This window comes from Harmonia axyridis, chromosome 3 (genome assembly GCF_914767665.1).
Source record: "Harmonia axyridis chromosome 3, icHarAxyr1.1, whole genome shotgun sequence".
NCBI lineage: Eukaryota > Metazoa > Arthropoda > Insecta > Coleoptera > Coccinellidae > Harmonia > Harmonia axyridis.
The window spans coordinates 51101564-51125992 of record NC_059503.1 but is presented as its reverse complement, the minus strand read 5'-3'; the positions used below and the strand labels follow the sequence as shown (position 1 = coordinate 51125992).

The window sequence follows — 24429 nt, the reverse complement described above, 5'->3', positions numbered from 1 at the left end:
AAATGCCTCTAACTTCAGTTTGTCTCAACATTTTTTAGCAAATTAGGTCTGAAAGATAATATCTTGTTGACTGAGGACAAAATATATTTATAATTTAGTTTTTCAGTGCATCAGTTAACTGATGCACTGAAAAACTAAATTGTGTCTTCTTTCGGCCATTACTCCAGAACGCCTGAAGCTATCGCTTTGCGACCTTTTGGTTTTTTCATACAAATTTGATGGGAGATCTGTTTCTGTCAGAACTTAGAGACACAATTTGAACGCCTGAAGCTATCGCTTTGCGACCTTAAGGTTTTTCATGCAAATCATGCATTTGAAATTTCGGAGTAAAATGAACAAAACAATGAAGTTCTGACTTAGCGCCCCCTATCGAAAGCAGCAAAAACAAATTTATCATGATTATATTTTGTCCTCAATCAACAAGATATTATCTTTCAGGCGAGATCTAATTTGCTCAAAAATGTTGAGCCAAACTGAAGTTAGAGGCATTTCAATCAGTCAGATTTCTCCCTTTCACCTACCCTTATTTGATGTAGTAAAATCGAAAGTGACAATTCAAAGAGATAGAGAATTTTCCAAGGATTACAGTGATGATATTTTTTCTTCAACTTCATATAAAACATTTTCGAGTAAAATTCATTTTTTTACTCGACGGTAGCCATTGCGCCCCCTAGCGGTAGCGGTATGAAGTTCAAAACAATTTCCAGTGTGTTTTCTTGTACACTTTAGTAGTAAAAATTTTTACCGCAAGTCTCTACAATGAGTGGATCCTGAGATATAGCCGCTTACCTCGCTTATTTGCCCACCCTGTACATGTATTCTCTGTATATATTACTTTAATATGTGCGAATAAATTATTATTATAACCCCTTAATACAGAAAAGTGCAATTGTGTTCTGCCGACAAAACATACGTATTATATTTTTATTTGTTTATTTCAATAAAAAATCAATACTTCTGTTAAGAAAAGGGAGCATATGAAATAGAATTTTTAATCATCATTATCATGATTTTTAAATTTCATTTTCATTACAAATCTTAAAGATAACGGAGAAAGTACCATTCTCTTATTTTTTCAACAGGGACGACATGTACCCCGGTTAAGCTAGCAGAACCACTTTCGAATTTTTGATTTTTTTTTGCCATAATTTTAGGCTCATTTTAGGCTAATTTATTACCCTTTTCAAAAATTTTTTGCTCCTTAATTGTCGGAGAAATCGCGGGTTCTGCTAGCTTAACGTTAAGCTAGCAGAACCACCAAGCTAATAGATATCTCATGGAAAATCTAATAACACCATAATTTTAGGCTCTTTTTAGGCTCACGTTTGAACCCATTACCAAATTTCTGAATATACTTTTTTTTTTTAAATACCCTGGGTTCTGCTAGCTTTACGGTTAAGCTAGCAGAACCACTTTCGAATTTATGTTTTTTTTTTGGCCATAATTTTAGGCTCATTTTAGGATGATTTATTTCCCTATTTAAAAATGTTTTGCTCCTTTATTGTCGGAGAAATCGCGGGTTCTGCTAGCTTAACGTTAAGCTAGCAGAACCACCAAGCTAATCGATATCTTATGGAAAATCTGATAACACCATAATTTTAGGCTCTTTTTAGGCTCACGTTTGAACCCATTACCAAATTTCTGAATATACGTTTTGTTAAAAAAACCCTGGGTTCTGCTAGCTCAACGGTTAAGCTAGCAGAACCCAATCGTAAATGAAGACCTCAGAATAATTTGAATATCATAATAATTTTAGGCTCTATTCAAGCTAATTAATTACCCTATTCCGAAATTTTTTGTTCTTCAAATTACCGAGAACTCGTGAGAACTTCTACTACATTCATCCAATTCCGTCAGTACGTGAAAAATGCAAATCTCATATGAATATGGAAACAATTATTACGGCATAATTTAAGGCTCTATTCAAACTAATTAATTACCCTATTCCGAAATTTTTTGCCCCTCAGAATACCGAGAACTCATGAGTTCTACTACTACATTCATGACTCGGCGTTTAATCGAATATTGTCTATGCTCTCATGATATGATAACTGTTCATTCAGTTAATACTAATTCGAATATTCCACCTATGTCTGTACTGGATCTTCGTTGATATCTAGCAAAAAAATATGCATTACTATTCAACAGATCTATTTAACGAACAGGTAATATTGTTATCTGATGATGAATGTAAAAACGTTCGTAATTTTTGGAAAGTCCAAACTCCTGGTTTCTCCGAAAATATTGTCATATTTTTATAATCAAATTGTCGTTTGTAAAATCCAGCAATTAGTTTTATTACATGAAAACCTACAAAATACAATAGATTCTCAAATAGACGTAGGTAAAACCTTCGCTGGGACACTACAATCTACATAGACCCATTACAGGTATTTATTCATTTCACTTGGGATTCGGAGAAGTACAGATTTCTTTACTTTCAACTTGAATTTTCTAGAAACCCAGAATAATCATGTTTATTAGTTTTTATTGCTGTGAGACTGAAAAACCCAAATCAATTTCCATAAAAACCATCGAAACTATTCAGAATATCCAGATATCAAAACGATCAGCTTCATGATATCTCATTATTTCAAAAAAAATATATATGAATATATATGAATTCGGTTATAAGGGTCTATAAGTATTTAGATTTAAGTATGAGGGTTAAACGACTCTTTTTATTGGGTGAATTTAAGTGAAAGTATGTATATACCCATACACAACAGCCCAAAAATCCTCCAGAAAATTTCCCCCATAAAGCTTTTCTACCTTTTATCAAAGGTGTCACTGACAAAATCAGTCGCATACTACGAAAACAGGATATAAAAACAGTTTTCACAGCCGATAACAAAATTTCCAAATTTCTTCGAACACCAAAGGATACGATCGATAACGAGTCAGGATACGATCGATAACGAGTCTCAGGGAGTATTCGAGATACCATGTTCCGCATGTCCTAGAACATACATAGGACAAACCAACAGACTGAAGGAGTTGAACGACAATAAAAAAATAGAAACATGAATGTGAACAAATATTCTTTGTATCAACAAATGAGTTTGGTAACAAATCTACAAGCTAATGAATTTGCCTATAAGGAACATAATTGAATTGAAACAAACACACATTGACAATTATAATAAATAAACTTCAAATAAACAAAATCTCATAAAGTGATATGGGAATAAAATTAATACACTAGTTATTTGAATGAGATTATTATCTTTCTCTTCTATGAGTTCGAAAGATACGTGGGTGTATAATTAATATATTGCTCGAAATGAGATCATTTTTTGAAATAAACAAGTAGATGGGGATTCACTTTTTTTTTGATGCATCAATTTTTTTTCTTTATCGCAGAGATCATTATACTCGACCCAGAACAACGACCTTGCTGATATGCCTGTATAGTGCCCCATATTCAACTGAGGCTCGAGGCTCGAGGTCATAGTTCCAGGAATGAAATTCATAATTCCGAGCAAATGGAAATTTTAATCTGAAAGTGGGTCAGATAAAGATTTTGGAATATCTTCCAAGGAGATGTCCAAGTTTGAATTATCAATCAAATTGACTGGTTCCATAAAAAAAATTTACCTGAAAAAATTCAAAATGAATTTTCATTAAATTGATATTATAATACATACACAGAACACTGACCGGTCTCGGTTAGTTTTGAATCTCTGTAGCCATTGCAACTAAAACATTTCTGTTTTCCTTTCAGAACAATGAATTCCTCAATGATATTATAAAAACCTTTGCCCATAATCGTGGAATTTAAGCTAAACCACTCTCAAATTTTTGACTTTAAGAGGACAACCATTTTCACAAACGGACACCTCTTGCAATCTGGGGTAATCTGCAAATATCTTCGATATCAATGACACTACATTACACTCACAATCTATCAAATAGTTGTTACTTATTATTTGTTTGGTCGCTGTTTCGAAGATATCTTTTAAAATTAATGTGCGGCGACGATAAGAGTTTGTATTTATTCCTTTGTAGCTGATGTAATTCCTCGAAATAAATCCTGATCTCTTCTGCGTCACGGAACCCAACAAGAAATACTTGAAGCAGACTATCAAAACCACACGTATTCTTCAATGAATATAATTTCCCCTCTATATTGATTGCCTGAAATGAGAAAAAGAAGTATAAAACACTGGAAATGAAAAGTTCATTGCATTTCTTCATCAAATATTACATCCTCAATTCGAAGTATAGGTACATTTCAAATGGGTAGATTTGATTAATGTGTACTCACTCGAAGAGACGAATTGTGTCCATTTTTGATAATTGGGATTTTCTTGAGTTTAGTATACTCATCCAATGAATCAAATATATTATAATTTTTGGTCAAATAAAGAGATGTTGGTTTTTCATTTTTATTGATCAGGACTTTTCAGTTCTCCTCTTCCTGGGTCGCCAGTACTTCGTCTTCGATTTCATCATCATTTTCGAGGTTTTGTTGTTTTGGGTTATTATTCAGTTCGGCAGTCACAATTTTCATATTTCCTTCCAAATATTTCAAGTAGCTGTCTATAAAATTATCTGCTCGAATTGGTTTACCACAAAATTTGAAAATTTGATTTTTAATTATACTGAAGTGTCCTTCCACTGGAGCACTAGATGCCGGTATCCTTACATTACCGAATTTTGGCCTGGCAATGCATGACCAAAGGGGCATCCATTCCAGATCATCCATGATCTTTTTTGTTAATTCTGAGAAATAATGGGCGTTGTCATCATCCTCCTTTTCAGTTCGAGCAACACTGAGAGCCTCAGAATTAATTTTTTCCCCCCAAATTCTCCATTTGTTCGAAGATGTGAGTTTCGTACTGAAAATGCTATCATCTTCAGAAGGAAACGTAACCACATCGTCATCGAGATCTTCAGCCGCAGGATCCAAAAGTTTTCTCATTTTAATTTTATGATTGACGCAAGAAGATAATTTTCCGTCTTGAAGACTTCCCCCAGTCATACACTGGCTGATCAAAAATATCGAATATAGAATATCCGCCGCTTCTTCTATACTTTGACATAAAACAAGCTGACCAATTAATGCCAAATAAAATTTTTTGATGGGTTTATTCAGCTTACTCAGAAAATTTGCATAAATTTTTATGAAATGAGCTACATCTATCCTAATATAACATTTTGAAGATTTCTCACTCCAAAATGACTCGGTGCAGTCTTCGATTTTCAGAAAACCTGTATTGGATCTAACTGTTGCAGTCAGAAGAGCTCGTGAAGAGTCACATACCACTTCTTTTGGTATTGGACTATTGGAGGAGAATTGATTCTTACCCATTCATTTAACCAATATTCTATGATGTTGGTGTTGTGCACTTCGGTAATCATCTGCATTATCGGAAATTGTAACTTCCCTGCAGAGCTGTGACGAGCACTGAAGAAAAGTGCTTGAGCACTAAGCACTAAGCACTCGAAAAAAAAGGGCTTCGAGCACCAAGCACTAAGCACCGATTTTCACAAAAGACTCGCGATTACTAAGCACTTTGTAAAAGTAATTCGAAATTTCGAGCACTAATCACTAAGCACTTAAGTAGGAACTGTTGAAAGTGAAGTTTTTTAATCGGAAAATATATTGTTCCTATAATCTAATGTAAGATTATGGTCGGGTAAGAGAAAAAGTACACCAGAATTTTATAGAAGCGATCTGATTCAAAATAGTAAATTTTCCGAAGTTGATAATATAAACTGGATTATCAAAATAAAGAAGAATGAGCAAAATGAAAGAGAACAAGTTCAAATTCTTCAAATATGATTTTGAATTTTTAACAATTCAATTTTAATTTTAGAAAAATGTTTGACTATATTTGAATGAAAGTAAAAATTGAATTGTCACAATAGTGAATGATACTAGTTAACCAACAGATAAATTGAATATCAAATAGCAGGAACCTGCATGGAAGGGACGAATGTGATGAGTTATTATTCCATACTTGAAAACTTATGACTATATATTTCAGAGCCATCATTCAGCCTTATTATTTCGTCATAATATCTGCAATGCTCGACCGAGGGTTCGACTCACTGATGATGAATCTGTCTTGAAATTCGATTGTATTCGTCCGGCCGAAAAAATGATAATTCTCGGAGAGATATTCAATCTTAAAATTTTCAGGATATCTTCGAATATCGAATGTTGCTGTTAAGTTTGTCCAAATCCAACAAGGAATCTCGTAGATATAGGCGTTCGAATTTTTTTTTGAAGATTTCGAAACTTTTGATTCAATCTCAATAAAATGTTGCCTTTAGATGTTAAATAACAATTTCAAGAGTCGTAATGAATATTATGTGGATAGCTCAACCAAGAACATAAAATATCAAACAGAATATCTTGAAAAAATTATCCAATATTTCCTTGATCACAAAACCGACGAGTTTGGCTTAACCATAACTAGGCTTCGGATGAATATGAATTTGCATAACTGCATATTCCTATGTTTATTTGAGTTCAAGTTCATATTTTAATCATTTTCTGTTTTAAATACATATTTCCAAGATAAAATTGGTTTTTAAACAAGAACAAATCTAATAGAACCGTTCTTTTGGCAAATCCCAAAAAGCTTTTATGACTTTTTATGACATACCCAACCCGCAAAGAATGCAGTATTCGGAGAAAATATTCATCTGGTAAGAAAGATAGTAAACCTCGTTTCTGTCGTTGTTTTTTAAGTGCCTACTGAAATATTTCTTTAGGCAAGTATCAGAGCAATGAGAATTCGAATGAAAATATGGAACAATGGAATAATGGAACTTTTTTGCGTATCGATTTCTTGACCCTTATACGTGTTAATTCTTATTATTTTAATCTTCACTATCGTTTACCTAACTCATGTAAATAATACTATTTTTGTTTAATATACTATTGGCCAACGCTATACTAAACTAATGAAATTTTGAGATTTTATTCTTTACGACCTTTATACCTGCTTCTGTATGTATTTTGTTCAAACAAGTACTTCATTAATTTCAACTATAGTATAAAATGAAGAACTAACTGTCACATAAGTGGATACATAAGATTTTTTGTCCGATCAGAAAAGATTTGTGTTTCTTTTTCAGAAATTCCTCATTTTCATAAGAGTTCTTTTCCCAAATAACTTCAAATATTGCCAAAATCTTGCAATCACTGACAATGATGTACAAGATACCCAATGAAATATAACCAAATACAAAATTAGATACACAGATAAACTAGATACAAGATACCTACGTTTCGAAATTGAATCTGAAAGAATGATATACATGATATATAAGGTTGAAGTTTATAAGTACGATTTCAAGTTACAAAAATTATTATAATAATTATATTCGATTTCAATCGTAACTTTCAGAATTAGAATAAATCAATTCGATTCAAGATAATCAAATTTTTGGATGTTTTTTTTTTTTAATTTCCTTTCAACAATTGAACATATGCTTCCATAGTCTCTTATTACAAAATGAAACCGAATGATTAAATTGATTGAGATTGAGAATACAAAGATACGTAAAAATTCTTTAAAAAATAAAGTTCATAAAAAACGATTCTGTAATGTGAAATGAATATCTATGAATCTGAAATAATCAGCCACTTTAATTTATCAATGAAATTCCAGTTAGACATATTTTTTTCCGCTTAATAGATTAACTGATGTGAGATAATGGTAGGTATATTTTCGAATGAAGATTTTGCAAAACTCGTTTTACCATCTGTTTTAAATGATGTACTCTTCGAATATTCCATCACATTTCGTAGTTATTCTGAACCGACAGCCACCAAAGAAGTTTTATAATTTTATTATGTTTATGTACGGTCTTCTAGAACCGCATAGAACCTCGATGAACAGAGAATTGATTCATCGGAACAGTCAAGGTATCCCAATTCCCAACCATCTCGGTGAGATTTCTGAATCTTATAAAATCTACTAACTGATTTCTTCCTACTAAAAATTTCATTCAAATGCGAAAAATCTAAAAAAGTTGATTTCTACTAAATCTGGTTACACTGGTACGAAGCTTCAGATATTGGTTCGTTTGGTCATAAAAATGGTCTACGAACCGTCCGGAGTTGCTTCGTTTCCGAGATATGACGAGCGAAGAAGTTTCGAAAAAACGGTACCTAGTTATTTATGAATTATCCTAAATATTTTTCTGTAGTTTTTTATTTTTTAGATTGATTAACTAAAAATGGAACTTTTCGGTCTCCTGTATTATCTGCATATCAAGCTTTGTTATCGAGAAAAAAAATTAGCTCAACTCATTCTGAAAACTATTCATGGTGTTTAGGATCCACATGATGTATATGATTCAACAGAGTGGCTTCAATTTTTTTTTCTCGAAAACGAAGCTAGATATGACGGAAATACAGGTGACGAAAAAGTTGGACCTATATTATTAGTTGTTCAATCTTTGAAAATTTATTAAAAACCACAAACGAGTCAGTTGCGTACTCTTTGTCCTCAATATTGTTGTGTCCACTGAGACACCACTGGACCTAAATAATTCAATCTAGTAAGAGCTAAATAAGCGCCTTATTACTTTCAATAACTTCACTAAATTCATTTAAATACCCAAGTACCAAATATTTAATATTTCGTAGATCCTTCAGAATACCTATTTGTTGCTATTTACTAGTATTTTCTTCACAGTTTGAACACAATTCGTCTGAAATTACTTACCGGGAAGGTGAATGAGTATAACCAGGTAAAATCTTTTTGACCGAGCTGCGCGGAATTAACTGACGTTTGAATTTGTTTTGAAATTCATAACAAATAACATGTTTACTAGGTCCTACCTCCAAAGATGATAAATCAACAGTTGACCTGTCATGATTGCCAAAATGTATAGGTATATTCGACAGGAAGGCTTTCCAGATTAGAATTAAGGAACATCTAAAGAGTTTTCTTAACTGCAAGAACAATTGTACATATTTCAATCCTTCATTGGATTGAGGACATACGTTCAATCATAATATTGAAATTCTACAGACCGAAATTGAAAGTTGAGGCTTGAAATTCCTACAACCACTAGATATACCTAGATAGTCTTAACAAAATTATTAAGCGCTGAAACTTCGTAATGAAGGAATTTATTTGAATTAGAATTCGAAAGAAAATGATTGGAAACTCTACTGGGTGTTCGAAATGATAAAATTCATTGATGATACTAAGATTTGCTACCTGATGAAAGAATAGAATACATGTTATGCCATTTAGAATAAGCCTGATAATAACATTTGAATGAGTCACCAATGAATTGTCTTAGTAGAGTTCCCAATGATTATCAAAAAGTAAGTACGTACGTACCTCCATTTGTCTAGAATTCAATTTGAAAATCTCATCTCAATGAAATCATTCATTTCGAAAACTTCAGGTTCTTCCAAAGCCTGTTTCCTTCATGAAAAATCGAATTATTTCAAAAAGGGTAAATTTTAAACATATAAAATTTCTTTCATTTATATATTTTTTGTACACCCTATGTATTTCGAAACAATAAGATAATGTAGCTCTAATGGAGCCTAAGGATACTGTGAAAATTTGAATATTTCAGCCCTTCACCATAAAGACTATCGCCATCGCGCCAATGGTGGAACAGCCTGTCTCATTTCAATTCATAAGAAATAAGCCTTCGTATTATTCCTATGATTCTCCAACAAACATGGGCGCCCGCAGAAATTTTTCTCAGGGGGGGCAAAATGAAAATAATTGGAAAACAATAAGGCATCCATGATTGTCGTAGGCGACATCAGTATTCCGTTTCTTTCTATTTCTGTATTTATATTTATCACCATCGTCTACTCTGAATTTCAAAAGATCACTAAAAGAGGTACAGGGTGGACAAAAATACAATAGTTTCGTGTGTGCTCATAAAATAACGCATAATATTCTTTATTAGTTAAATTAACAATATTATCAAAAATACTTATTGTCTAGCCCAAATTGGTTTGAATGTAACACCCTGTAGTTTGTTACATTTTTAGATTAATAAAAATGAACTGTTTCCAAACATGTTTGGTACTTTTGGTCTAGCAGACAGAATATGAAAGAAATTATTTCTTATTTTTATACATTTTTATCAATCTAAAAATGTAACAAACTACAGGGTGTTATATTCAAACCAATTGCCGTATTTTTGATAATATTGTTAATTTAACTAATAAAGAATGTTACGCGTCACTTTATGAGCACACACAAAACTATTGTATTTTTGTCCACCCTGTACCAATTGGAATCAACATGTGATACATTTTTGGAATCTGCTCAGCCAGAGTAATCGGAAAATTGAGTCAAAATGGGGGTATTCCATTAAAAAAAAATGACGCTGACGTCATTACTCGAAAGTAATTCACCCTGTATATTAGATTATTATTTTAAAATACGGTAAATTAAAATAAAAAATCGACATGTTTCAGGATTATTTCTTAAAATGGTCTGTTTAGCTGAAAATGAATTTTGTTCCATACTTAACGGTTACGGACGCAGTGTATAAGATGAATTTATAAACAAATTGACACGCATGGAGTGCTTTCGGTTCCATGATTTTTCTTCACCCAAGAAGTGTTCAACGCGCCTAAAAAAGTTTTTAATTCAAAAAATACCTCTGCCGATTATGGATTATATGTATAGTATGTAATTCCATTGAAAACCGGAAAATAGTTGTGAATCTATTACTTTCCTTTTTTCCTTGCCCTTTGGATTGAGAAAGTAATATTGAGGGTGTTGTGCTGAAAAATGAGGCATCCAAAATCTCAGGGGGGGCCATGGCCCCCCCTGGCCCCCCCCTGCGGGCGCCCATGCCAACAAAGCTTAATAATTTTTGTGTTAGCAAAATAAAATAGGATATATTTTGCAGAAGTGCCTTATTGGCATCGGGAAAAAGCCTAATTTTCTTTAAACAATTAATTTCTATTTTTTTTGCCTTCCGTACCCAGAGTATACATAATAAACATGGGATTCAGTAACTGAATACATCGTTAGACCCGAATAACAGAGTTAGATAATGTTGAGGGGTATAAACGTGAAATAAATTTTCGACATCTTATGATGTTTCATGAGATAAGAGAAAAAAAACTCATTCAGGAATTTTGTGTGTATGCATCTATATTTCGGGATTCTGAAAATACAATCCCGGATGAAATAAACCTCTTTCGCATCTCGGATAAACTTCTTCAGATAAAAAATATCCTAGAAGAATTTGTGCACTGCCAATAACGACAATAACAAAGAAGGGTAATAAAATTGTCAAAAGTGCCGACAGGCAACAGTAACAGCGGACAGCTGTAATTACATCTGAAATGCAGTTGAAATATTTCTACCCATACCGAATTGAAGATAGAAACTCGTCAAGATGGAAATTCTACGGCGTAATAATAAAGAAATTGAACAATTTATCATATTCATCAATATTTCATGTCTAAATCATTCTTATTTTCGAAATCCTAAACGTAGAATCACATCAATATATGAATTTGATGTGCAATTTAGGACTTTCATCAAAGGTTAGTTGAGTTAGTTCGAGGGTTCAAAATGAATTTTTATTTCGGTTAACTATCTTTCTTACCAGGGACCGTATTCTAGACGAGTGATCTTTCAAAATGTATACGTACATTCAGTGTTCAGAGCTCTGAAAGAACGTATACGTTTTGAATGATCACTTGTCGAGAATACGGTACCAGATGTTGTTAATGTCATTATTTGGGATATTTTTTTTTTCCGAATACTGCATTCACCTTGTATATCATATGAATTCCCTATAGTTGAGATGTTACGGAATCCTATAATCATCAAGACGTTCATAATTTGAATTGGTTGGATGGTTTAAATTTCTATTTAGGTGAACTATCTTTCTTACCAGATGTTAATAAATATTTTCTCCATTCATTTGATGCGGGTTGGGTAGGTTATAAAAAGTCATAAAAGCTGTTCGGGATTTGCCAAAAGAACGGTTCTATTAGATTTGTTCTTGTTTAAAAACAAATTTTATCTTGGAAATATGCATTTAAAACAGAAAATGATTAAAATATTAACTTCAACCCGAATATACATTGAGACATACAGTTATGCAAATGCATATTCATCCGAAGTCTAGTTATGGTTATACCAAACTCGTCGGTTTTGTGATCAAGGAAATATTGGATAATTTTTTCAAGATATTTTGTTTGCAATTTTTATGTTTCTGGTTGAGCTATCCGCATAATATTAATTGCGACTCTAGAAATTGTTATTTAACATCTAAAGGAAACATTTTATTGAGATTGAATTGAAAGTTTCGAAATCTACGGAATTCCTTGTCGGATTTGTACTAAGTAAACAGCAAATTTCGATATTTGAAGATATCCTGAAAATTTCGAGTTTGAATATCTCTTCGAAAATTATCATTTTTTCGGCCGGACGAACAGAATAGAATTTTAGGACGGATCATCTGTGATTCGAACCCTCGGTCGAACCTTATTGTTTTTGACCATATTTTGCATAAAATTCATAAATTACAGACATTAAGACAAAATAATAAAGCTGAACGACGCGACGGCTCAAAAATATATAGAATAGAATAGAGTTTATTTAGTACAAATACAAAATAAACTACAGAAAATAAAGCTGTGAGTTATTCACCCTGAGGTCACAACTGTGTACAGCATTCAAATTATTATTTATTCCCTTTTTTACGGTAACAAAAAAAAAAACTGAAAAACCAGCAACTATACATAATAAATGATAAATAAGTTTCAACTCTAAGTGATCCCTGTCTCAGCCGGTATAGGTACGTCTCTTCATCAGTTTTATCTTGTTTTCATCGGTGACTCTTTCTTCTCGGTTTTTTTTTCCCTGTCGTCTTTAGCGTGTATTTTTTCTCTTCATCTTTTCTCCCTTATTTTTTTTCTCCTTCTTTAAGTGGAATTTATAATCCTATGTATCTCAGTTCGGTCTTGTACAATCAGCCATCTCTTTAGTTCTTTGTTGAATTTATTTTTATTATTAATTTCTTTTATTTCTTTTGGTACGATCGGGTATAATCTTGCAGCTATATATTCACTACATCTCTGTCCTATCCTTTTTTCTGCTCTGGGTCTCTTTTTTTTCGTTATCGTCTCCAGCTCTCGTAGGGTATTTGTGTTCTTTTTGTATGATGGAAATTTTATTTTGTTTGATATGCGAGATAATCCTTTGAGCAAAAATTTGCCTTATATCTAATACTTTTGCTAAAGTGTATATACTGTCACTAGAGAATGTAATTTTTTTTTTGTACATTACTTTGAGGATATTTTTTTGGAGAACATCAATGATTCTCTTGTGTGTGTCAAAAACACCTCCCCATCCTATTATACCATACGAAAGCTGTGGCTGGACCAGCGACTCATAGAGCATCTGTAGATGTTTTGGAGAATTAACATAATTCATTATATACTTAAATCTATATAGGATACCTCTAAGTTTTCTCGAAACATACGTTATGTGTTCATCCCATTTCAAATGTTCATCGATGACTACGCCAAGATACCTTGTTGAATGTGTTTTTGCTATATATAATTGGTCATCGAAATTCAAGTCTCCTAAATCTGGAATTCCCTTTTTATTTGAGGCGAAGGTTATATATTTGGTCTTACTGATATTTATCGTCAGTTTATTCAATCTAAACCATTTTGTCAGAGTCTCAAATTCTTGGCATACTTGTTTTTTCAGATTCTTCCATGTAACATCATGAAAAAGTATCATGGTATCGTCCGCGAAACCGATAATTTCACCTTTGTTTTTAACCCTGAAGAGACTGTTTATATACAATATGAACAGGAGAGGCCCAAGAACTGTACCCTGTGGTACTCCGAAGTTTATTTAATTACTTTCACTATATTTTCCATTGAGGTGTACAATTTGTATTCTATCTGATAGATAGCTTCGTAGCAGATTTAATACTTTGCCGCGGAAACCATAATTTTCGAGCTTTTCTAGTAGACGATCATGACAGACAGTATCAAAAGCTTTTGCAAGATCGACAACTACCGCCAAAGTTGGAATTTTACTATCAATATTTTTATATATGATGTCTGTGACTTTTTTTATGGCATTTTCCGTCGACATGCCTCTCCGAAAACCAAACTGATTATCTGATATAATTTTATGTTTATTTATAAATGTCTCCATACGAACTTTAATCAACTTTTCGAGGATCTTTCCCAGATTTGAAACTAAAGTTATCGGTCTATAGTTCTGCATGCGACTCCTGTCTCCTCCTTTATAGAGTGGTTTCACTATTCCTACTTTTAATATTTCTGGAAAACAGGCTTTTTCGAAGCAGTTATTCATAATATAAGTGAGAGGATTAGATATCTCCTGCCGTATTTCTTTCAAATGTTCTGCGCGTATTCCATCATATCCAGCTGATTTTTTCGATTTCAAACTACTTATAATTTTTTTTATTTCTTCAGAATCAGTTGGAAAAAGAAAAAAAGACTTATCAAAATGTTCACTCTGCTCTGTGAAATCAGCAGGAGCAATTTTTTCATTTGCATAACTTTCCCCTAGTCGACTATAATAGTCATTGATAAGATCGCACATTTCTTGTCCGTTCTCAATGATTTCGTCATCGTCATTTCTTATGTGTTTTATATTTGTATCCGGTTTTTCGTAATTGGTAATCCTTTTCACACAGTCCCATAAAGCCTTGGAGTCTTTTTCATTATTTTTTATGCTCTTTTCGAAAAAATGTGTTTTGGCTTCTTTTATGAGCCTGTGTAATTTATTTTTCAATTTAGAATACTCGCTCTTCAGTTGTGAATTATTTGGCTCTCCTTTAACCCTATTAAACAATTTTTGTTTTTCATCTATCACTTTCATGATACTTGGAGTAACATAATCTTTTCTGATCTGATTTTTCTTTTTCGCGGAGATCACGCTTGTGCATTTATCTATATATTTTTTCAAGATATTGATAAAGTTTTCCATTATTTTATTGACATCATCACAACCGTAAACCGTATTCCATCCCTCATTAATCAAACAATTTTTTAGTTTGTCGTAATTAATATATTTTTTAATACGTTCTTTTCCAATGTGATGTTCTTTTAGTTTTCTATTTGCATATAATAATACAGGATAATGGTCGGTAATAAGATTGCGAAATATGATGCCACTAACATTTAAATTTTCTGGATGCATAATACCTTTCACAAAATAATGATCTAAGCAGGATCGGCTGTCTGGCTGTGTGACATCGTTAATGAGTGATATGAATCCATATGTACTCAATATATTTTTATATTCTTCCACAAGAAATTCATGAGATAATAAATTTATATTTATATCACCACTAATAATATGATCGGAGCAATGTTTCTGTTTTTCTAGATAAACTGTTAATTCCTTATTAAATTCCATGATAGGATAATGTGGCGACTTATATATCGCAGTGAGTTTTAAGCTTTTCTCTTGACTCTGAATATTCAATTCCAATGCTGTTATCTTTCCCAGTGTGATATTTTTGTGATCAAAAACAAAACCTTCTTTGACGTATACAATTATCCCATCGTTCTTGTTATATTTACCCTCACTGTAAACATGGGCGTACCCCCTCATCTTAAATAGTTTCGGATCCTCTACTTTGTATGTCTCAGTTAGTATAACAATGTCAAAATCTGTAGGAAACATTTCAAGTAACAATCTGAATTCATCGAAATTTTTTTGTATGCTCCGTATGTTCATCGTTATAATCTTCAATTCACCAATTAAATTCATCTTATCTAGTTCCCTCATACCATCAATGTTGATAGTTTGATAGTCTTCATTTTGATAGGTTCTGATGAAATCATCCATAATTTAATACTTTAATTTTGACTTATTTTAAACTTTGACGAATTGAATATACCCACAAAAAAAGGAAAGAAAAACTTCTATGTGAACCCCAAATATAACTAATTTAGATTATATAATTTAATACACATATATTGTTTATTATTTGTATTAATAATTTTTTTTTTTACATAATGAAATTTCACTTATCTAATGCTGATTTCTGCCGAAGTTTCATCCCACTCGCACCTTCCTTTGAAGGTGGTTTCTTCCTATGTAAAAATCTTTTCTTATGCGTTGCCAATTGTGGTGTCATCAACTTAGCCAAACGTTCTTTCACACTACTTGTAGCTACCCCAGAAGCTGAATCTATCAATCCAAAATCTGTTCTCTCTTCTAGAGGCTTAGTTTGCTCCTCAGCGGCAGGAGTACTTGGTGCGCTATTTGGTCTATTTTCCTCTTCAGAACTATCCAGCTCCTCCAAATCATAAATCCTCTGTCCAACCACCAACCTATTCCCCTTTATATAGGATTTTTCGGATGAATTTGCCCTAGCTTTCAGCAAGAACGACCTGAGCCTATTATTTTCCTGTCGCTGCTGAACAGTCAGATCATTTGCAACGGATACTGCAGTGCCTTTCAAGTTCTTCACGTGTTCGAAAATAATTTTTTTTGTTCGATATGATCATAAGTTTTCAAGTATGGAATAATAACTCATCACATTCGTCCATTCCATGCAGGTTCCTGCTATTTGATATTCAATCTATATGTTGGTTAACTAGTATCATTCATTATTATGAAAATTCAATTTTTATTTTAATTCAAATATACATGAACATTTTTCTACACATAAAAATTGAATTGTTAAAAATTCAAAATCATATTTGAAAAATATGAACTTGTTCTCTTTCATTTTCATTTTACTCATTCTTTTTTATTTTGATAATCCAGTTTATATTATCAACTCTGAGAAATAATAACCTCATTTTTTTATTTTCAAAAATTTCCTATTTTGAATCAGTTCGCTTCTATAAAGTTCTGCTGTACTTCTCCTCTTACCATACCATAATCTCGCATATGTTTGTAGGAACAATATTTACTCCGATTAAAAAACTTCACTTTCAACAGTTCCTACTAAAGTGCTTAGTGCTCGAAATTTCGAATTACTTTTACAAAGTGCTTAGTAATCGCGAGTCTTTTGTGAAAATCAGTGCTTGGTGCTCGAAGCACTTTTTTTCAGTCCTCGTCACATCTCTGCCACACTTGTTGCACTTTGTCACTAAAAAATTCTATACCCTTTTGTGAAAGTGTATTACAACAAATGATAGTGGCATTCTCAAAATTTAAAACATTTCCATAATTACATTTTCCCATTCCTTAGTAGCTCTTGAGATTCAAAATTTTCACCATATTATATATAGTAGTTTGACAATCGACTGATTGAACCAAATTCAGCAAAGATGTTTGAAAACAAGTGGAAAGTATTTCAGCTCTGATGCTATAAACTTTCAAAAAATGTCATATAACACATGGTCGAAATGTTGGCGGTTAATCTTCAATTTAACATTTCTGGATTTCACGGAATTTATCACTTTTTTCCAAAAAACCAATTATATCTTATTCATTTCAGCATCCTCATCTAATTTGATCATATATTCCGAAAGATCATTAAATTTGCCTTAATATGAGAAGTATGAGTGGCAAAAGAGTTTTACTGACGAGTGAGGTGAGGTGGTGAATATAAATATTCTGAAGAGAGCGAAATAAGTAGTATCTTTCCAATCGTTTTATGAATGAAAAACTATTACTGAGAATATGTTTTCATTGCAGTAAAAACTTCTTCATTTAGCAGGCTTTCGAACGGCTTATCAAATTTTGTGCTAGCTACCTTCCTTCTGCTGTAATATCATGTCTAACTAATAACTACAAAATTTTCGACAACTGTAGGGGACAAAATCCATACCATACGCCACAAAATTAGCACAATTTATCTGAATAAGAAAATATCCGTCGGACAAATAAGTGACTCACAGGAAAAACTCAAAATATCTCGAAAACTGAATGGGCACAAATTTTTTTTATGCGGCGAAAATTGGCACAGAATGGGCACAAAATACCCAAATGAAAAAATTTGAAAGTTTTCATGTATGAGTCACAGCGTCAAGTTGGTGACTCACGGAAAAAAACTCGAAATATCTCGAAAACTTAATAGACACAAAAGTTTTTATTTTCGGCAAAAATTGGCACAAAATGGGCACAAAATACCCAAATAAAAAAATTTGAAAATTTCCATGTATGAGTCACAGCGTCAAGTTGGTGACTCACAGGAAAAACTCGAAATATCTCGAAAACTGAAGGGGCATAACATTTTTTTTATACGGCAAAAATTGGCACAAAAAATGGGCACAAAACAATACCCAAATAAAAAAATTTGAAAATTTCCATGTTTGAGCCACAGCGTCAGGTTGGTGACTCACGGGAAAAACTCGAAATATCTCGAAAACTGAATGGGCACAAATTTTTTTTATACGGCAAAAATTGGCACAAAATACCCAAAACTCTGGAAGTGGATCACCAACTTGACGCACCTTTCAATGACTTGTATAGAATGAAATTAGTGCCCCGAAATAACTTTTTTTGTTTTTTATGGTATCCTCTTAGATTAAATATTTATTTGATGAAATACATATGTTATTGCTCATGTAAAAAAAAGAAGTATTCATGCTTATTATCACGTGATGCGAAACGTTTCAATTGGCTTAACTTGCAATGACGTCAATTTTAGATACGCACTTGTATCAATTCCTTTTTCTTTCTTTGTATCTACCAGTTTTGGTGCAGTTTTTCTAAAGATTCATTGCCTCTCTGGAAAAGTCATTGAAAAATGTAGGTTATTGAAAATAATATTGAATTCTAACCTCGGGTAGATTGCTGTTCTAAGAATTTAACGAATCAAAGTAATATTTAGAATGAAATACTATTATTGAATAATGAGTTAATTATTAGAAAAAGTTTTCAACATTATACGAATCATTTTATTCTACTTTTCAGAACCCCAAATCCAAACGACGCCAAGGAGGCCCAAATCCTCCGTCAAACGTAAGTACGATTTCCATTTCAAAAAAGTAGGTACCAGCAATATAAGTTAGAAATCAGATTTTTAAATCCCCGTCTTATTATATGGGAATACGTCTAGTATTCTCTAAAGAACCTCATTAAGGCAATTATCATTTCTTGTCGAGACATGTTATGCCAAAAATTAATATTTTTCAAAATGCTTTGCATTTCATGTTTTGTAGGGGGTCTGGCAGATTACTTCTACGCAAACCCGTAGTTCCAAACCGGTGTGAATTTGGCAGACCGTTTCCAGACGGTCTATTCACTAGATCGGATAGAAATTTAGGAAGTGTGTTCCGTATAGCATTCAGAGTATCCGTTGGAGGAAATATTGATTTTCTATAGATCTCGGGATATTTTAGCAACGTTTTCATTCAAATTATCATCAGTCTAACTTGAAAAATTTATATCTACGGAAGTACGCGTCGAAGCATCACCATATTCGGAATGTAGATTACTATTAGCGATGTGAATGAACTGTGAAAAAATGATTGACTTACCTAGGGATCCAGGGGTAGATTTTCAACCCTTAAATTTCGAAAATTCGTAACTTCGGAAATACGCGTCGGAGCATAACCATATTTGAAAAGTAGATTACTATTAGCGATGTGAATGAACTGTAAAAAACTAATTGACTTACCTAGGGATCCAGGGGTAGATTTTCAACCCTTAAATTTCGAAAATTCGTAACTTCGGAAATACGCGTCGGAGCATAACCATATTTGAAAAGTAGATTACTATTAGCGATGTGAATGAACTGTGAAAAACTAATTGACTTACCTAGGGATCCCGGGGGAAGATTTTCAACCCTTAAATTTCGAAAATTCGTAACTTCGGAAATACGCGTCGGAGCATAACAATATTTGTAATGTAGATTACTATTAACGATGTGAATAAACTGTGAAAAAATGATTGACTTCCCTAGGGATCCAGGGGTCGAAAAATTCAATCCTTGATGACAAATACACTAGGTATTCAGCATAGGTAGCTATAATTGTTAACAGCAAGCTCTTCAAATTCAAATATAACGATTAAAGAAACGTGAGGTTAAACGCTTGTCATAAAATTGGCCCGCAATACCTATCTCGTTCGGAATTCCTAAACTCTAACAAATGAGAGTTTTCACGAACGCATTCGTTTATTACCCTCAAGTTATACAAGCATTAGTTTACTGAGAGTGAATTGAAAGCGAATGCAGTACAGTATTTGGAATTACCCCAATTTGTACCTTCTGCAAAATTCTTGGAATTTCAAACTAGGGTTGTTTTGGATCACTTTTGTGCCACCCTGACAATGCGACGCCTTATGTTAATTGTATTTAAAAATCTCTATCGGATAATAAAGGAATTCCAAATTATTTGGAATAATCAATCCATTTCTAGTGATAGCATGGGCATTCTTTATAGCATTTTTTATGATTTCATATGAGTTATTAATTTCGACAATGTCATGTGTCAGAAATTGAAATCAGCGATTGCCTAAGCCTTGATAAAGAAAATTATTTGTGCTTGACCATTACATAAGTGTTAGTTATACTCAAGAGGTCTTTCAAAAATTATCAGTCTAAATTGCAAGATATATGTTTTCATATGGCGGAGAGACAAATATGTTTACCACTAGTCAATTCATTCTGGTCATAATCAACGTTGCAGCGAAATAGAATTTTTCTCTTGATAACTTGAAAGGATTAGAAAATATAGAGAACGCAAACAGGTTCAAACAACATTTTCATAATAACAGTATTCCCTGAAATGGATGTCACTCATCAATAGGATAATTCTAATTGTGAAGAAGAATAAATCATAAATGTTATGAAAAATTTTCCTACCAAAAAATCACGACTATCACTTATATCAAGTATTATGCCTACCCGAGTCTGGGAAGAAGGGGTTTGGCTGCAGCTTCCCCAAGGATACCAAATATTCAAAATTTTGCATTTAATAGAAGAAATAAGTAATAACGATTAAGTAATTGCTTTTTGTTTAGTGTTAAAAAATCGATACAACTTCATTAGTCAAATTTACTCAAAATCTATCTCCTGACATAAATATCGATTACCGATTTTACATTTCCAAATATGCAACTTATCGAAACGTGCTTTATCTGTGAAAGAAAGTTTTTCAATGGAAAGACCATTACGTCTCCAATAGATATTCGTTTATTATTTATAACCCAGCATCATGCATTGCTTCGGTCGGCAACTTCTATATAGAAAGAATTTCTTAGGGGTTGTTTATCAAAGATAACCATAACATTCAAATTTTATTGTCACCTGTCAGGTAGAAATTCAGTAGTTGAACACTATGGTACAAAAGAAATATTATTATTTTTTTGTATAAGGTATCATGGTTGAGCACGTTCCAAAAACCGATGCTGCTATAGCTCTGTCGTGTAAAATAAGCTATTATGTAACTAGAAAAACGTTTTATTTCCGTAAAATGAATGTTTTGTTACTGAGTTATTTGTTCTTAATCAAGTTTCAAATGAGGCATAGTAAAAAACCACTTATACTTTCTGAAAATGATAATGGATTTTTATTCATAATTGAAAATCAATAGAAACTATTCAATCTATAATTACCTTAGAAAACTTGAAAAATAATGAATGTTCCCCTAAATCTAATACTGAAACAAGATTCAAAGCAAAATTATTGAAACAATCTGAATCTACCGAAATATATCGATTTTTGGAGACGAAATCAATCGATCGCATTGAAGTTGGACTGGCAGCCACCCGAAAACAACAATCTGGCTCCGGTATCAATTCACACCGCTAATAGTAATCTACATTCCAAATATGGTTATGCTCCGACGCGTATTTCCGAACTTACGAATTTTCGAAATTCAAGGTTTGGAAAAACTACCCCTGGATCCCTAGGAAGTCAATCATCTTTTCACAGTTTATTAACATCGTCACTAGTAATCTACATTCCAAATATGGTTATGCTCCGACGCGTATTTCCGAAGTTACGAATTTTCGAAATTTAAGAGTTGAAGAAACTACCCCTGGATCCCAAGGGAAGTCAAACATCTTTCCACAGTTTATTTATATCGCCAATAGTAATCTACATTCCAAATATGGTTATGCTTCCAAGCGTATTTCCGAAGTTACGAATTTTCCAAATATAAGGGTTTAGAAAACTACCCCTGTATCCCAAGGGAAGTCAATCATTTTTCTCAGTTTATTCACATCGCTAATAGTAATCTACATTCCAAATATGGTTATGCTCCGACCCGTACTTTCGGAGATGAATTTTCTAAATATAAGGGTTGGAAAAACTACCCTTGGATCCCTAGGGAGGTCAATCTATTTTTCACAGTTCATTCACATCGCTAATAGTAATCTACATTCCAAATATGGTTATGCTTCGAATCGTACTTCCGTAGATATGAATGTTTCAAATTAGTCTGATGATAATTTGAATAAAAACGTTGCTAAAATATCCTGAGATCTATAAAAAATCAATATTTCCTCCAACGGATACTCTGAATACTATACGGAACCCACTTTCTAAATTTCTATCCGATCGAATGAATAGTTCCATAATAAATCGTTTTTTGCCACACGCCACTGGTCACCGCCTTCGGGTGTTTCCGTCAAACAGTCTGCTGGAAACGGTCTGCCAAATTCACACCGGTCAGTTCCAAAGGGATCACTTTCCTCTACTCTCAATTCTCATCAATATTTATCGCTCATATGAGCTGCTCAGATATCTGCAGAAGAATTCAATATATGATGTCTAGTTTAAACCATTATTATATCCATGAAATTTTTCGACATGAATTGCCTATGTCAAAAAGTACCAGAGATGAATGATGACAAGTGGGTTATTTCGAAATCAGAATTTCATGGAGATTATGAGTACTAGTATGATATAAAAATTTGGCAAACTCATTCGAAAAACAGGGTAGTATCATGTTTCACCACTTTTGAACCAGGCTGTAGAGAAAAAAAATTAACCTTTTGTGCTGAGATCTGTTGATTCCATCCAAATTTGAATCACTCTTCTATCCCAAAATTTCCAAAAGTTATTGACCGATCGAGCACTGTTGACTCACGCTTTATATAATGGAATACAGATCTTCACGTCAAAGAGAATGTAATGTTAATTTTTTATAATATCTATTTCAGCAACTCTAAGATGGAGGCAGTTGGTTTTCGACGAATCAGGTAAGTGTTACTTCGTTCTAACTACATATGTGAGAAAAGTATCATGAATAGGATTATCAAACTTAATTTGGAAACAATTTTTTTCATATAATTTTTTTTTTAATTTCAGACCGTACTCCTTATCCGCCGAGGAGGAGTAAGAGAAATAGTAAGTAGTCCAATAAAATTTGTCAATGTTTGTCGGAGAATATCAAGTTTCTCGAGATTTTTGACTACATCTTTCAATTACCATAGTATAAGGAAAGGATAGAAAGCCAGTGTAATGCTTTTTTCGATTTTGTTGATGTTTAGCGCCATCTAGTTGTACTCACGTTCAACTCGAATTTTACTGTAAAAAATTGGTCCGTAAAGTGGAGCCCTCTGAAAAAATTGGTGTTTCCTAACCGGAAGGTGGAACCGACAATTGGAGCGCAAACACCGAATCAAACAGGTACTCTTGAGCAGAAGATGGCATCAACGGCCAAAGCGCCTCCAAATAAGGTTAGTCATACTAAAAAACCATCCAAAACTGATAATCCTGGGAGGCCAAAAATTTTGAGATCGAATTCCAAAACAGGTGGCCAGCCTTAGCGTGTGGAACTGTAAACGAGTATATTACTGCCTCTTGCCCGTCCTTCATGATTGTATTCCATTTCTTCAGGGATAATATTAGTTAAGTAGTTGAGTAGTATCAAAATAGTTGTAAATTTAATTGCATTTTGTTGTTATTTCAATCAAACTATTTTGTTCTCTCTGGTTTAGTTCGTAGAAGATTTGCAAATTTCGTCTGAATAGTATCGTTGATTTCATCTTATATTGGCTAATTGATCATATTTGCTCTTTTCGGTGATGAATAAATTCATAGATGAAATTGATGTTACTGAGTTGGGGACTGAGGTATTGGATGAGAGTGATCTCATCGAGACGTTCCTCACGGGTAATGACCAGGATTTGTGTTTGTTACAAATGAATGAAGTATTAGTAGAAATCACAATGAATTCCTCACGTTTGTTTCTTCTTTTAATTTCAATATTGATATAATCGTCTTAACCGAGACATGGATCGTGGATAATGTCGATTAGTTCAGTATTCCTGATTACGTTGCTTATTATAATGGTTCAAATATAAATCAAAACGATGGTGTTGTCGTGTACATCAGATCATGTTTAACTCACTCCGTTGAGATAAAGGTAATTCGAAGTCTTAATATGATGGTTTGTTCTTTCGAAAAACATGGTAGATTATTTAATGTATTACCATACTATCGACCACATACATACAAATCGACGATTTTCTTCCAGATCTTGAAACATTTCTATCGACCACAAAACTGAATGGCACGACTTATTTTCTGGGTGACTTGAATGTG

The 24429-nt window shown here is 32.9% G+C and overlaps 1 protein-coding gene across 1 annotated transcript in view; it reads left to right on the top strand.

Annotated features, from left to right (window-relative positions):
• LOC123675437 overlaps positions 1 to 24429 on the top strand; it is a 66099-nt gene that overhangs the window by 31327 nt on the left and 10343 nt on the right. Inside the window, exons 8-10 of the mRNA XM_045610797.1 lie at positions 18846 to 18893; positions 23043 to 23081; positions 23191 to 23229. Of these exons, the coding sequence (XP_045466753.1) occupies positions 18846 to 18893; positions 23043 to 23081; positions 23191 to 23229 (126 nt within the window). The remainder of the gene's footprint in view (positions 1 to 18845; positions 18894 to 23042; positions 23082 to 23190; positions 23230 to 24429) is intronic.